General features: G+C 35.7%; 2 protein-coding genes across 5 annotated transcripts; both read right to left on the bottom strand.

The window, feature by feature from the left end:
* Positions 1–650: 650 nt before the first annotated feature.
* On the bottom strand, positions 651–4,548 carry l(2)41Ab (lethal (2) 41Ab). Its single transcript, XM_015173218.3, has 6 exons — positions 2,926–4,548; positions 2,723–2,865; positions 2,105–2,664; positions 1,878–2,022; positions 1,545–1,753; positions 651–1,493 (listed from the first exon to the last, which is right to left on the bottom strand). The coding sequence occupies exons 1-6, from the start codon at positions 3,738–3,740 to the stop codon at positions 690–692; spliced, it is 2,676 nt and encodes an 891-aa protein (XP_015028704.1). The 5' UTR covers positions 3,741–4,548; the 3' UTR covers positions 651–689.
* A 1,889-nt stretch (positions 4,549–6,437) lies between these two features.
* On the bottom strand, positions 6,438–14,933 carry LOC6629056 (dipeptidyl peptidase 4). 4 transcript variants are annotated; one of them, XM_015173215.3, is made up of 15 exons: positions 14,817–14,933; positions 12,196–12,355; positions 11,522–11,598; positions 11,033–11,340; positions 10,484–10,757; positions 10,157–10,424; positions 9,774–10,068; positions 9,572–9,704; positions 9,318–9,506; positions 9,130–9,254; positions 8,686–9,072; positions 8,391–8,576; positions 8,163–8,320; positions 7,895–8,100; positions 6,438–6,761 (listed from the first exon to the last, which is right to left on the bottom strand). In XM_015173215.3, exons 4-15 carry the CDS (start codon positions 11,236–11,238, stop codon positions 6,618–6,620), a joined length of 2,571 nt encoding a protein of 856 aa, XP_015028701.1. In that variant the 5' UTR covers positions 11,239–11,340; positions 11,522–11,598; positions 12,196–12,355; positions 14,817–14,933; the 3' UTR covers positions 6,438–6,617. The 4 variants fall into 4 exon arrangements, with proteins under 4 accessions (XP_015028701.1, XP_015028702.1, XP_015028703.1 ...); XM_015173216.3 differs by having other exon boundaries at positions 14,813–14,907; XM_015173217.3 differs by lacking the exon at positions 14,817–14,933 and adding an exon at positions 14,179–14,375.
* Positions 14,934–16,751: the final 1,818 nt, after the last annotated feature.

The raw sequence follows: 16,751 nt of genomic DNA, 5'->3' as shown, positions 1-16,751 counted from the left end.
ATAAATAAATCATTTAAATATGATTTATTAGTGATCAGTGCCTTCTGATCTCCACCAAGCGAATATACATATCCATAAGGGAAGAATGTATATGTATTTACAAGTTAGTGATATTTGCAATGATTATATGATTATATACAAAAATAAAAAAGAGAAGAGAACGTTTAATAAGATTTACCGCTGAAACACTGAAATTACTATTTGCTTGGGGCAGCTAGCGCAAATTGCAAGAACTTTTGTATACGTATGTTGTATACACGCACACACACACACACCCACTTTCATGCGCGCCCTTTTTTAATTTTATAAACAACATAGACTGATCGACTGATTGGTGATCAACGGAAAACCCAAACTTTAAGAGCTAGGAAGCTGAAATTTTCAATGTAGTTACCTTATGTGATGATGGTGCAAGACGGGGTTTCGGGAAATTCCACCCGCATGTGTGGAAAAACCGCGAAAAATATTTGAATGAAACTTTTCTGTGTACCATTCGATCAACCTCAAACTCACTTTCAAAGAACATTGTTGAAATCTTAGAATGCATCCGCAATAATCCGCCTCGATAATCAAATACATCCATTAATCAATTTCCGCGTTTTTTCCAGCGCATATCTATAATTTGATTATAATTCGGAATTAAAACGGAGATTAGTCAGCCAGAATTTTGCTCAATTTTTAAAGTAAGTTTATTCTTTTAAGAAATGAATAATTTTTGCAAAGAACGATTTTTTTTCAGGATAGTCACGCGATAAGGTCTGAACTATTTCCATCAGAGTGTCATTCATTTCAGTTTGGCCCTCAAATTGTGTTTGAATGCTACTCTCGGAGCGTACAATTTTATGTTGTCCCTTCAAGTTACTTAGCCTGCGGAATGCCTTAGCACGATTCTGTTTGCGAATAATTTGTTCCAAATTGGCATGTTTAGAGAGCAGAGCTTCCTCTATCTGGGCTCGAATGCCGGCATCTTTATTCGTAACTTCTTGCAGATCATTTTGAGTTTTTCTTAGAATGTAGACCATGCGCTCGATATTGTTTATGTCAGACATGAGCCGGTTTTCTGAAAGATATGTTATTTCATTTTGAATAACCTTTGTCTTGTTTCGCACTTCCTCAAGTTTCATTTGGGCCTGTGATGCGTTCTTGTATTTTTTCTTTTTCGCATCAACATGTTCTTTGACAGTTGCATTAACGAAAATTTGCTCGCGATGCATTACACAATGCTCCAAGTCCTGCACCAATTTCTCTTGTGCGCGTTTTAATTGATTGAAGCGAATTGTCATTCTATGAATTTCCACCTTCATTGCTCCAATTTCGCCATTCAACGAGCGCTCTGTCTTAGTCCAATCTATAGTTTCTTCAATCAGCTTATGCTTGGTTTCCCAAGATAAAGCTTCTCTATGGTAATCGAGCACCAGATCCTTGCTCAGTTCAATTTCATTAAGCAACTCATTTATATCTTTCTCTAACTTTAATGTGCTCATCTCGGTGTCCTGAAAATAAAGCGAGTTTTAAATAATAGCAAAAGAGACTTACATACTTACTTTAAGTTTTTGGCTCAGTTCAGCCTGTTCGTGCTCATATTCGCTCTCCTCGATATTATGATGTTTTCGCTTAGTGTATATTTTTTCGTTAAGCAATTCCAATTTCGATGTAAATTTCTGTATGTCAAGCTTTAGATCTCGTGTCTTATTTTCAGATATTTCCAGTTCTTGTTCCACCTTAAGCGATTTTTGCTTTATGATTGATAATTCTAAAAAGATATGTTGAAACAATTGTTAATAAACACTAGCATATTTCTCTAAAGGATCACATCAAATACTCTAGTCTGAGATAGGATTTCTAGTAAGATTCAATCCAATCTAAAGTACACTTACGTTTTCGAGTCACCTGAATTTCATGTAACTGTTCACTTCTTTTGTGAGTCAAATTTACAAAGTGATTTTGAAGCATTATCCAAAATTGTTGATGTTCTCTGATTTGGTGCTCACCGACTTGAATGGATTTTTCGATTTGTTTTATCTGTGGGTATATGTTTGAATTCATTAAATTAAACTTTTACACTATGAACATGTACAAAAGCAAAACAAATATGGAGTCTTACCTTGAGTTCTGTAGGACTTCCAGTATCTTCGCCAAAGACTGTTTGGACTTCTTCAATTTGGTTGTTTAACTTCTCAAATCGCTTCATTTTAATTTCAATTTTAGTTTGCATTTTCTTTAAGTCCTCATCCAGGCTATTTGATTTTTCTTCTGCCTTAGTCAGATTTTCTTGAATCTGATCATTTTCTTTTCTTGTATTAAATAGAACGCTTCGTAGTTTTTCTACATCGAGCATGGCTAATGCCAATTGATTTTGTACTTTCGACAATGACAAGTCCACGTTTCGACGGTGTTCTTGTGCCTTATTCAATAATTTTAACCGATACGCACTGGCTTTATCCGTTATCAGTTGGTCCTGAGCTAATTTTAGTATTGCTTCCTCAGTTCGAAATTTTTTTTGGTGATTTTTGTCCAATACATAATCAAGCCGCCGGATTTCGGATATTAATTTATTTCCTTCACGCGTGGCTTCTTGCAAATCAGCTTCAGTTCGAGCCAAAAAGTCGGGAAATTCATCAAGCCTTGTCTGCAGCACGACTAGTGTATCCACTTCCCGTTGACCTAGGTGAAAATTGATAATTAATAATTAAAGAAGGCTTGGTGGAATTCATTTACTTACAGTCTCGACTAAGGGTACTCATATCATCGGCCATTCGTTGCTTAAATGATTCCAGTTTTTTATTGAGCACCATCTCTCTTGCTATTTGTTTTTTCACTGCATCAATTCCATTTGAGTTCAATTTTATTGACTCTTTTTGTTTGCTAAATACATAGATTAATAAATTTGTATATAGGTATATCAATATGTTCTCAAATACATACCGAATATTGTCCTGAACTTGAAATAAGATTTTGTCTCTTAGCTGAATTGCTATGATGACTTCACTCCAGGCCTGTGTTAATCGCTTGTGTTCATTTTGTAGAGCCTCCAAGTCAGTGTTGGCGTCAGCTATGCTCATATTGAGTACATTGACCACCTCCTGTATTGCGGTTTCGTCTTCGGTAATAGATTGCAGCTCGGCTTCTTTTTTTTTTACCTCCATATCCAGTCGATAAAATAGTATGTCCGATTTCCTTTTCTCCTCAGACAGTTGCTTTTGCAATTGTGCATCTCGGCTTACAATTCGTTTGGCATTTTTAACTTCATCTTCTACTTCATATGCCCATTTCCTTATATTACTACCCAAGCTTTGCAGATCTTCTAGCTCCATCATTCGGTTATGATACAGCGATTTTTGGGCTCTTGTTAATTTGATTTTTTCCTCATATTCCTTCTTAATGATTTCCACAGCAGCTTCTTCCTGTTGGCGCTTTTCAATATGCTCATCAATTTGGGCAGATATTTCTTTAATTTGTTGTTCTTGGAAGGTAATTTTATTTTGCATATCATACAAGGCCAGTCCCTGTTCTTCACGTCGATCCTCCTTGGCCTTAACTTCATATTTGATGTCCACAATCTCGTTTTCTAACTTGTTTTTTGTACGCATCAGATGCTCTTTCAAAGATTGTTGGAATTTCCGCAATAGCGGATGGTTTGGCGGAAGAATGCCCATTTCTTCCGGCTCCAGTACTGGCTGCTGGACTTTTTCCGTAATATTTGCAAAGTCGCATGACTCTGAGTCCTCGTTTTCCGACATTGTATTAGCAATCGTTTTTCCAAACAGAATGTCTTACAAAATATGCTTTGTTTATCATCAATATTTATTATGTATGACAAAAATACCTAACGTACATTAGGTTTCTACGCGTTACAAACATCCCAACCCTGTTTATAAATATTCACTTAGTTTTGGTGGTTGACGTGTTTCTATGCCAACAGAATTATTTGTAGTGGGCTTAATTTAGTTTGAATTGCACACAGTAAGCTTATAAGAATAATACACTTAAGAATGCCTGACTGTGGATACCCTGTACCCAACACGCGTAGCTTGCAAACCTGGTCTATGTATACATTCATAAGAATACACTTTCTCATAGCGAGATTTCAAAATTAAGGGAATCATTGTCGGAATAATGCGAGAGTTCCCTAGAATCCGGTCTGTTAGCATTAAACGCAAGACATTTGCAATGTATGGGCTATGCTAAGGAGCCTCAGGAAGACTTACCCATCGATCGATGCCTTTAGTATGCAGATCCTCAGCTTAATGCTAGATTTAAATTGACTAAAAGCTCATGGTCAAGTTCATCCGTCTGGCTTAAACCAAAAGACCTTTGTTACTTACAGACTATGAGATTGGTTTACGCGAAAACGGGGAGGCAGCGAGAAGAGCACTGATATAGAGACTGGACTATTGATACTGATTAACAATCTTTAACTCGTAATGCTTAATGACAAAATAAATATGCCTTCTGTCAGATGACACAAATAGAACGCATCTGCGAAGTGCATGTAACGAGTGAGAACTACCCTTCCGGGTAGAACCATATAACATTGGGTAATTTATTTGCTTTTCGCATTATTTACTTAATGTTTGCTTTAAAAGGTAAAGTTCCGATTATTACTAAATAAAATATACTTTATTCATTTTTGATTTCTAAATAAAAAAAGTTAAACAAAGTTAAATAGCAATACATACACATGTACAATCTAGATGTAAAATATCTAATCACCATATTGATCTTAAAATGTAAATAAGCTAAGATAACACCTTCGGATATCCGAAGTTCATATAATTTTGAGTCGCTTGTAAATTTGAAAAACACTCAACTTATGCTCAATTATAATGCAATAACATATATATATAAATCATATTTTGAGCGCTCTATATTATTCTATACAATTTTAGATTCATCTAAGTGTCTTTTTAAAACAAAACAAAAACATCTTTTTCAATAATCAGTTGATTTTTGTTACCAAAACGTAATAAAGCCCAATAAAGTTAAATCCATACATAGTATGTATATTAAACTCGTTAGTTTTTCTATGTCAATATTATGTAGCACATAAGCCATTAGCCTTTTTAAGTGCATTTGATTTTATTTAAGCGATTTACTTAGGGTATATACATGTGGGGCGGTGAGGGTTTGTTTCAAGTCGTCGCAAATATCAGTCAACTCATATATCCAATCCGCATTTACAGGGAAAAAACAGAGTACGGCTAGTGTCATTTGTTGTTATGGCATTGTGTGAACAATGTATGGACTTTGACTTGAGAACTCAATCGACTGATGAAAGCTACCCCCCTGGGCTATGAGTTGATCTTTTAGCAGGTGCATTTCGTAGGGCGATAGGACCCCAATTTACCAATTTTCAATTCCCTTCGTTAGCACTTAGCTACTCTTAGGCTTATGAGCTTGTTATGACAAATTCGAAGAGTTTATCGAAAGAAGTGGATAATTTGACCTTCCATTCTCGTGTACCAAGCGAGCACACTAAAATGCATTCAAATTGGTTATAAGAAGTGGAGAAACATAAAGTAGCTGAACGCGGAAAAAGGATAAATTACAAGTTAACAAGAACTAAAATCGACAAAGTGCCACATTTATAGATTGTAGCATGCGATCGAAAACTTAATAAATGTATTAGAGCAGCTTACCAGCTAAAATTGAAACTGTAGTAAAATTGTTTAATAATTATTCCCGACAGGGCCAAAATAAAAATTGTTTTTTATCATACAAATTAGTGGCTCATAGCCAAACAAAAAATAAGTATGTATGTTCGCTTCAACAAACGCATACATAAAAGAAATTTAATTGCTGATTGTCGAAAATTAGTTGGGAAAAAATGCTTTTAGCTTAGATGAGGATGAGAGCATGTGATTTTTATCCAGACAAAAACCTTTTTGTTGCAGACAACATAAAAATGTTGATTGATATTTGGAACCTCTCATTGCGAGATATCCAGCTGATAAAATGAAAGAACAACAGTTGTTTGCAAAGGGATGACTGGTAAAATAATAATTAATTAATAATTTCAATTGTTTTCGCAAGCGACTTAGGCTATGTCTTTTTAATTCCTTTTTAGATAATACGTTTTTTTTTCGTTCCGGTTATCAGCGATCTAAAAGATCAAATATGTATGATTTTAAGAGCTTACTGAAAGCAGTATAAAATGTTAAAACCACTGCCATATTCTTTAAATATTGTACAAACTGGTGATGATAGACAAATAAAGCTGTATATACTTATTACATTATTTAACTATATATTAAGGAAGGTCTGGAAAAGGAAGCATGTAATTTGCTCCAAAGCGAATGGGGCTCTTTGGAAGGAATATATACTAAAGATTTTACAAAAAAAAAAATTATATATATATATATATATATGTATAAAAATGTACATTCTGCACAATATAATCATCGATTAAGAGATAATTTGCACAACTCGAAATCATGTGATTTATGTATTTTATATTTTTAAGTACGAAGCATTACGTGAGCCATATTACGAGTTTTAAATGTCCTTCGTTGGAAAACAACCAGTGTATCTAATCGTATTGGTATAACAGTTCAAGTTCTGTGTAATATTATAATAATTAGCCTATTCTATATACATTTCGAAGATTTTTAAGCCCGCTATTCAGCAGGTACCATATTTTGTTCCAAATCAGGCTTTGTATCATCGGGATCCAAGCTTAGGCACTCGGCAAAGTAGTGCTCCATAGAGGAATACACATGCTCTAACACTCCATTTAGATCGTGGCCTTCATCAGCATAAGTCTGCAAGTAAATTTAGTTGATTCTTACAACAGTTTGGTATAGCAATTGACAGAAGATGCCAAGCTCGTGCTGCGTATGGTACAGACAAATGTAGTTGGACAAGAACAGATGAGGTCGGAGATGGCTCGTTCTGCCAGTGCACATTATACGCTTTTTAAATATCTTCACAAGATCACATCACTAAACTTAAAATACCCAAGTGATTGTGAACCCGGCAAGGGTGAGGAGCAGTTAATCCGGAAGGAATTAACCGTAAACGAAACAAGATGCGTCCATTAAAACGGACTCCCAATGTGAGCTCCAGCTGCTGCCAGATCACCAGTTTTACAGATTATCGAACAATCCTTAATCTACCTCTCTTTCACACTCTTGCCCCAACTGAGCGGGAGTACATTAACCAGAAAAGTCTTAAATTATTCTTGGTCAATATTCATGTGAAAATACATACATATATACACACAAATATATAAATACACACATACGTGCATACATATATGTGCATACAAACAAACATACATACATACATACATACATACATACATACATACATACCTACATACCTACATACCTACATACCTACATGCATACCTACATGCATACCTACATACATACATACCTGCATACGTACATACCTACTTACATACATACCTACATACTTACAAACATACGCCTTCTGCTACGCCCCCTTGGTGCTCCTCCTTCTCCGCCTCCTCAGCTTCTAGCGATGAGGGCGCTTGCGCCTAATTCATACGCGAAGCCTGCAAGCCTTATTTGCACTTTTGAGAATCGAGGAGGAGGGCAGCTTTAATAAATACGTTTTCTTATTAAAATTTTCCGCGCAACAAGACTTATTGGCCTGATATTTGTATGGAAGACAATTTATATGCATACATACAGACATATATACACACACGCATACGCATACATACATGCAGACATACATAAATAGATATAGGTCAAAATTTCCCAAACCCACAACTTGGTCAAATATCAACAGATTTTCACGAGGCTTGGCTCTTTGTCCATGGATCGGCCTCTTGATCAAGATGGCAACATTATTCTTGCAATATACTTATATATATTGCTTTGAGTGAAAATCTTATTCAATTACCGTGCCTAAGCACGTGATTTACCTGATAACGATATAAGATATTTGCTTCAGTTAATGATTTAGCTAGTTGTACACCATGCACATACGGTGCAGTAGAGTCCGCTAAGCCGTGAATCAAAAAGAAAGAGTTCGATTTAATTAGTCGAGCACGTTGCGTTGCATCAGCTTCTACATATCCTTTATAGTTTTCAGCAGGTAGACCTAATATGCGTTCAGTAAAGGCAGAATCTAAAAGAAATGAAAATTCTTTATATTATAAAAAAACAATTGAATGAAACCATATATCTTACTATAATAAAGCCAATCTGCGATAGGGGAGATCGATATGCCACACTTGAAGACGTCTTGTTGCGTTCCTAAAACCATTGAAGTAACATATCCCCCATATCCCCAGCCCCAAATACCAACTCTCGTTTCATCTAAAAAACTGATGGTATCCAATAGATATCTAACGATTAAGGCAACAAAATATTTAATTGTTATATAATACCTTATATTACTTGATAGTTTTAACTTACCTCAAAACAGATATTTGATCCTGAACTTCCACTCCCCCCAAATGGCGATATAAAGATTTTTTGCTTTGACCTTTTGCTCCTCTAACATCCAAACGCACATAAATAACATCATTTCTGGAGGACATGTATGTACCCCAATCTATTCTAAACTTCTCGGAAACAGACTCAGAGCCCGGACGGCCGTTTCTGTAAATATAATAAAAACGGATTAAATAAAAATAAAGGAAAATAACAAGTCGAACAATAGTCAATTTTCTTTGGCTTGGAGTGGAAAAAGTAGTTGATAAATACATACACTTCAACAACAACAGGAAATGCTGCGTCCCGGAGTTCTTCTCTCCAGCTGGGTGGCAAAAGTAACTGCACTTGTGCCCGGCTACCGTGCGGCAATGGAATCTCAAATGATCTCTGAATTGGTAAGGCGAGTTTTTGTAACCTTTCCGTGTAGAATGGTCGTGTATCATACAAAATTTTCACAAGGCTGTGAGTCTTTTGTGTGTGCACCCCTGAGACCGGTAATCCTGGACCTTGACACTCGAGGATGTAGAAATCAATTCCATAGTTCGTTGCTAAACCAGTTGCTGGTGTAATAAAGGCGTCAAAATGAGAACAATTTGTATAATAATATCTACTACTCCATAGAGCTTCGCCCAAGTCGCAAGTAATACATTGAGGTTCGCTTCTGTTAAAAGACAAAATACTATTTTATATAATCTAAATCTGAAAATACTCCACTTACTTTCTGGTATCATCATGAACAGGATCTTTTACGGAATACAAATGTCTTTGACCAGGCTTTTTATCTTGAGTAGCCAGATAATACACCACATGATTCGTTGTATCCCAGCACAAGATTTTTAGAACCTTAATTTACAATAAATCATTACGGTAATTCTATTCATTATCGAAAGGCATTAAGGGCATTACCTCATATCGGCCATGGGATATAACCGAAATTCTCTGCTGTGATATAGTGATGTGTTTAATGTGGGTGAAATGGTCATTTCCTGATTCCTGAACACCAGCGAGCAGTAAGAAACTGTTTCCGTCGGGAGCAAAAACGGGATGTGGAAAAATATCTAGCCACTCATCTTCAGGCGCGCGCTCGGAATGAATCTGAATAACATTTTTTTTTAAGAATTATTCTTTTATTTTAGTTTTATAAGTAAATCTATACTTACTTCTGCACATATCCAATTTAAATCTTTTGCGCATGTCGCGATTATAGTATAATTTTGAGAACGTATCATAAAAACGACAGATACTTGATTATTGCTACCGGCTACCCAACCAGCTGATGTTATGTAATAATCTCTTTATAAAAAAAATGTGATTATTATATTTTTACTATTAATTTATTATTATATATATATATATGCTTACTGTTCATTTAAGGAAGGTGGAGGTCTTAATTTCATTTTCACTATTGACATAAAATTTGTTATGTCGACTATCCATAGCTGAACTTCAGGATTGGCAGTGCCGGGCGTAGGGTACCGAACATTTTTAGTCTCAGGAAATGAGCTCCCCGATGACATACCGCTACCAGCAATAATGGCACCAGATGATAACCATGGATATGTCATCATCCCGACGTGAGTATCATTAAATGAGGCGAAAATAAAGTGACTTCCATCAGTTGACGACCAAATTGCTTCCGGAATATCAAAAATTTCCTCTATTCACAAAAAAAAGAAGAGTTTATGTTAATTTTGTATTCCCTGACCCCATTTGAGAACTCAAATTATGTACGGAAATATCATTACCCTGGTAAAGCCAATCAGGAACTCCATTATAAATATTGTTATCTTGCCCTGTCATTGTTATCCTTATATCCTCTTCCATCGAAGGAGATTGTCTTACAAATATATCATTGTCAGCAACAATAATGATTGAAGTTGTATTTCCCAGCCAGGCAGCATATTGAAGTCGGGTTCTTTGCACCTTTGATGAGTCTTTTAACTTCACTGGCATATGGTGGTCATTATCTACATCATAGATTGTGTAAAACGCAGTGAAAGATTTCTGAAATATCTTTAATAAAACCATCATTAATGCCTGCTTACAAGCACTGTTCACTTAAGTTGGCTTACTTTTTTTACATTATGCCTGAACAGGACATATTTAAGATCGTGCGAGCATTGATATCCCCGCACATTTAGTTGACGAATGGTATGGTTTGTAACTAAAATGTTTATTGAATTAACTGTTGTATCCAATAGGGAAAGCCCTCCGTCGTCGGATTGAAATACATATTTTTTCGTTGTCACCCAAGATGGGGGCAATCTTGTTGGCGTCAGCTCTCCTTGTAGATATTCATCAAGAATCATTCTTCGACCCGACCAATATAAAAGCTCGTCCACATATCTTTTAAAAAATACGGTAACAGGATTAAATCATATGCATGTGGAAGTATGAAAAAGATGAGCAACTAACTAATGCATATGGGTATAAGAATCTCGTAATTTTATAAATTTTGGTAAAAACAAGAAGGGTTTTCAAACAAAGTAGCCATTTTCGAACAACAAAGTTATGACAACTAATCACAAATATATAATGTTAACGAGGTCGATAGAGTGTTCATCTAAGATGAAGACTTCATCTAAAGCTAAGCAACGTGAAGGATATTTAAGCATACATACCCCAGTAAATATATAGCAGTTATTATACCAGCTATTACGAAACTAATAACTAATAGAGAGAAGATAATACTGCGCCAGTTGTGTCCTTCATCCAAATCAAAGTCTTGATCTTTCTGCTTTGAATCTTGAACCTGTAATGTCTCATCCGGTGGAAGTCTCCATGATCCTCCTGCTCCTCCACGGTCAGAAGCAGCATTGGCGTGCATTTTCGTAAAATCTCAGCAGGAGGTTTTATGATAACTAAATTGTTGGAGAATTAAAGTTGTGGCAGGTCGAATTGTGATTCGGACGGTGTCGGAAGTAAAAAGCTAAAAGAAAATAAGGGACAACTTAATAAATTTATGCAACAGAGTAAACTATATTCTATTAGATATGATATATATTGGAGCAATTTTTAGTCGTTTGCTATTGGTGCTGATTAAGTAAACCATATTCAGCTAAGTAAATAGTGATGCAAGGGAAAGATCACCAACACCAACATTTACTTACTTTGTGAGAATCATCATGCAGCAATTTTAATTGTCATCGCTTTATCTTGATTAGTGTAAAAGAAGCGAACCGATTTCCTGAAAAAATAGAGCCACTTTAATTTGTTTTATATTATTTAGTCTTAGCTTTTCCACTTAACTTAGCCCACTTAGCTCAAATTAAAAGCAAGTACGCAATGCATGCTGCTTTTGACCAGGTCAAAGTGCGAGCATGTTTAGGGCAAATCACATAGAATAAGAGTAGAATACGCATTTGGCAGAATCAGGGGAGTTCATATCAGTGTAGAGAAGACATTTTATTTCCGAGATTTTCATGAGCTAAAGACTAATAAAGTGCTATCTTTAGGAGTGAACGAAAAGATTTTCTGAACCCTGCGTTAGTCGAGAACTACGGCTGATGTCAAGCGAAAATTTGAAAAACAGCAGCCAATAAACCGTAAAGAGGAACTTCTTATACAACTCAACTACTCGGGAGTTGGTGGACGAGATCACGACTAGGGAGGAAATATCCGAAGACGCCCGCAACGGAGCTCGCCTCGGAAAAGCGGAAAACTTTAATGTCTGAGCCGTTGAATGGGGAAGTAAGGAAACCAACACGACTAGGATGCGATCGATAAATATTTCTTTAGCCGCACATTGTTGTAACGAAAATAAATAATGATAATTTTTTCTTACCAACACACATTGATGATCTGACAATAGGAAATACTTCTGGGGCCATTCACAAGATTCGTACTAAGAATAAAACGTCGATATATGTGGTAAATTATTCATTTTGTGTCCTCCATAAAACTATAAATACGATCACAGAACCAAGGAATGTGACATTTTCGACCTGAAAATAGAAAAAGTTTATATTGTTAACAAAAAAACGGATTTACACAAATATTGAAATTAAGGAACACGTATTTGTAAGATGCCCAATAATAAGATCTTAAGCGTAACACCACATATTCAAGGATTACACTGATTCGGAAGGAAGTAAGGTCATTGAACTTAAATGTCTATTTAAATCGGTTAGCCTATTGATTAACTCTCTCGATTCAACCTCATTCTTTATGGAGTTGGAGATGCAACCTTCTGCGTATTACTGTCCATGTCTGGCTGTCCGCCCGTCTGATGCAATTTTAAAGCGTTTCAGTTTCATGCGAAATAAGTCAAATATTAATACGAATTAGTGCGAAATATTGTAATTCTGCACAAGCCAATTATCAATTTGCCATTCGATGAGTGTACAATGGCCCTTTGGGGTGCGACACCGGCCTCAAACTGCTTTATAAGCAGTAAAAATCAATGGGACTTAAGAAATGACTACATTGCATTTCTCTTTTGTTTCTCAAGATGATTTATCTCGTGCGCTCTTCTTTTATCTATATCTACATAAGTATATCCATATTAAGGTCACAACCTTGAATAGTGAAGGTTGTCGATGTGCAACATGAACAAAATGTGCGTTTTTATGCCCTAAACCAAAAAAGTGTAAAAACAATTTGTGCAAATGTATGCCACCAGCAGAAAGAAGCTTCCCCGACCTCTTCTTGATCAGCATCAATAGCCGAGTCGATCTAGCCTCATTCGTCTGTCTGTCAGTCCGTCTGTATGAACGCAAAGATCTCAGAATTTATTGGAGCTAGAGCCTTGCAATTTGCATGTACATGTAGATCCTCCTAGGTCCCGCGCAGTACGAGTTTGTTTCCGATTATCGATAACTTGTCCCATGTCCAAGTAATCGATAAATATCGATATCGAAATACTGTTTAAGTGAGCTTGCAGCACGAGGAGAAGAAGTTTCAGGGTATCCCCTAGTCGGAAGCATCCGACAAGAGCCTCTTTCTTGATTTCAGCAGTTTCCTAGCGAACCAGAAAGGGACTTCGCCTTCTATTTTTTTTAAAGCCGGTAGTCCTGTAGAAACTATCACAACAGCGGATGACTCGGATAGTACGATTCATTTCCTTGTACCGACGTCACACTATTGGGGAACCGAACTTGTGTCCTTAGCAGACCACACAGCTACCCGAGTATCAAATCAGATGAATGTGATCGGAGCCTGTCATGAGGAATCGCCTTTTTGGGTCTTCGATACTCACAATTGATTTGTAATCAACGCACAGCTCAAATGTAAGAGGTCAGATTATACACTCGTTTTCAAAGGTCTACTTAAAATATAATGTTCACGAGGAATTTAAGATTGAACGGACACTCTTTAATTTACAACGCAAACGAAATGGGTGAAAGGTAATGCAAAAACATTGGACCGGTTAACGCCGGGTAATATTAGCTTGTTCATTATATAGGATCTTAGTATGCTGATCAGAAAAGCATAAAAATCAAAATCAACGCGGTCAAAATAGCAGTCGGACTTGAGAAAACGCCGCAGCCACAAGAAAGTCCTATGAGGTAACAACCATTTGTGGTCAACAGACAAATTAATAAACAGGCGAAAAGTTACATACATATGTATATTGAGACATGTGTATGTATGTGTACATATGCCTTTTGGCTTGTAAATGTATATGTTTAACATTCTGTTATTTTCTAAAAGTCATTGTATTTGCAAACGCAAGCATATCTATATATGTATGTAATTACAATTTGCCACTAAACGCACATTGTATTTGTATAGTGTTAATAATAACATGTTTGATATATGTACATACATATGCGTGTCCTTAGGTATGTCCTTATTTATTCACCTTGTTTTTGCGCTTCTTATTTATTCGTGTTCGTTGTTAGTCTAATTATATAAAACGTTCCATCATTATGCTACCTTCACATACATATGTACCTACATACATATGCACGCATATTCGCATGTATGTGTGTATGTATGTGAGCGTAGCTATACAAGGACGTAAATTCGCATTTAAATTTCCCCGGTTATTGTATTTTATAAATAAATAATGACTTTGATATAACGTTTAAATATATACATTAAATATTATATTTTTAAAATATTAATATATATTTATTTAGATTTTTTTTCTGCATATGTATATGTATAGGTATTTGCAAAAATTGTCATTTTAATTATATCAACATTAATATATGTATGTATATACATATGTATGTACATATTTATATTTCCTTATATATTGTCAACATTATAATTTTACGCGTTTACACTGTATATGTTGCATATACATAAATGTGTATGTATTTATGTTTATTGGAGAGCTGAATTGATATTATTGCACTTCTTTTATTTTTTGCACATATGTATATTCACAACCTTCAGAATGTTACATGCATTTACATATGTATGTATATAAATATGTCTTTATATAAACATACATACTTTGGTGATAGCCAAATCACAAACACTTGTTTTCAGTTATATTTAGTGGAAGACCATAACCCAGCGACAGACAACCCGGGACTAAAACCTATTTTCGTTTGTTGTTTTAGGAATTGTAACAAATTTTGTGCCCATGAAATATACTGAGAGGATTTTCAGGCAGCGACATTCAAATAATGTTCTAAATACACAGAAAAAAATAATAGATATATACTATATATATCTATATATATATATATATATATATATAGGTTTATACACATATATTTTTTTTTTAAATTAACTTTAAGATATTAATTTTTTAATATAAGTGTATAAGCGATTATTTAGAAATATGAAGCTGTGAAATAAAAGCTTGAATATTCTCGATTTTTCGTTTAGTGTAGGAATGTATACTAATAAACCGTTGGGGTGGCTTAAACAAGTAATTGTCCCTTTGTAAAAATTTGTATTGATAGCTTATGGTTTTTTTTTTTTGAATATATTGGCAGTTATATTAGTCAATATAAAGATGCCTATATGTATTTATTTAATATAAAAATGTTACAAAAGTGGAATTCAAATAAAAGGTAACTCTTTGGGATATTTTCTCTTAAGGGAGAGAGCGGCCCGCTCTTAAACTTAAGGGGTTGTTTCAACCTACGATTGTACTAGTACATTCTGCTTTGTACTGACGTATTGATTGTGTTTGACTTTTTGACGCTTGGAAAGCATATTTAATCTTAACGTCAAGAATGAAAAAAAGTAAAATGTATTTGAAAACTAAATCATTAAATGAAAGACTTGGCCAGGAATTTTTAATGCTATTTATGTAATGTTTGTTTCTGGGGTGTCCTGAAAGATTTTTTATCGGATATCGGAGCCGTCAGGATCTATTAAGTGAAACCATCTGACTACTTTTCCTAAATATTTTTAAGCTTATGTCGATTTTTTTTTTAATTTTAAAATTGCATACTGTTTGTTTTGTGCCCTAAGAATTGTGTTATGAAATGTATAACGAGATAGATTATATACTATATCAAATGATTGACAATATATGATTGATATCAAAAAATTAAAGTTGTACTGTAACCTGCTCTGTCCCTGGGGTCGAGTGCACTCACTGAACACCCTGGAGCTACCTTGTTGTACAATGCGGAACGAACTCTGATGGCCTCCGTTAAAGTGCGCTATCATGTTTTTTTATTTTGTTCTCTCGCGGTACGCCTCGGTACGAATCAGCACCGAGTAGTGTCATATCCTCAGCCACCTATTTCGGCAACATACGACTGGTCAGCTTTAGTCGTTCTTGAACGTGTGGCAGAGCTCGCAGCACTTCGCGTACTTTCCTCATAACTAGTTTCATGACATTCCCGTAGAACCCTCTGACATTGACCACTGAGTACGCAAAGTTTCCAGGGAATATGGTCTTTGGCAAATTCTCCGACGATCCAGACACGTATGCTCGAGGATGATAGTGGAGCAGCAACGACATTGACTTGCCTGTTGGTGGGCATCAAACTGGATTTGCTGGAGTTCTAGTGCAGTATACGGCAACTCTTTTTGTAGCAACGCAACTTCCTGATCATGCATACGTACCCAAAGTAGGCGTACCTTTGCTGAAAAATCTGCTCCTCTATCCGTTCAACCTAAGGTTGGCTGCGGTCAACCGGCGGAACACCTTCCTAATGTTCTCGACAATTTGCTCTTGCATCACCCCTATCACCACAATGTTATCATAATAAGCAAACAAATAATCGGGTCCAGCTCCAGATCTATTACTGTGTCTAACGTCCGCTGGAAGGTAGCATGTGCCAAGTGCATGACAAAGGCATAACCCGCTATTGGAACAAGCCTCGGTGCAGTACTGTAAGCGCGATATATTGCTGCGATAAACGTCCGTATCCGCATTTCAAATCAAGTGTAGAACTAAATCTTGCATGACGCAATCGCTCC

Source organism: Drosophila virilis, chromosome 4, assembly GCF_030788295.1.
Source record: "Drosophila virilis strain 15010-1051.87 chromosome 4, Dvir_AGI_RSII-ME, whole genome shotgun sequence".
Classification (NCBI taxonomy): domain Eukaryota; kingdom Metazoa; phylum Arthropoda; class Insecta; order Diptera; family Drosophilidae; genus Drosophila; species Drosophila virilis.
Note: the sequence above shows the minus strand (reverse complement) of the source record. Positions and strands in the feature narration are given on the sequence as shown.

Bases quoted from the DNA above. Each gene is read 5' to 3' on its own strand.
- LOC6629056 (XM_015173215.3), bottom strand. From the start codon at position 11,238: ATGCACGCCAATGCTGCTTCTGACCGTGGAGGAGCAGGAGGATCATGG. The intron at 8,321-8,390 runs GTAAGTTAAAAC...CTTAATCGTTAG, and splicing joins GATCAAATATCTGTTTTGAG to ATATCTATTGGATACCATCA. The intron at 6,762-7,894 runs GTAAATCACGTG...ATTTACTTGCAG, and splicing joins ATATCTTATATCGTTATCAG to ACTTATGCTGATGAAGGCCA.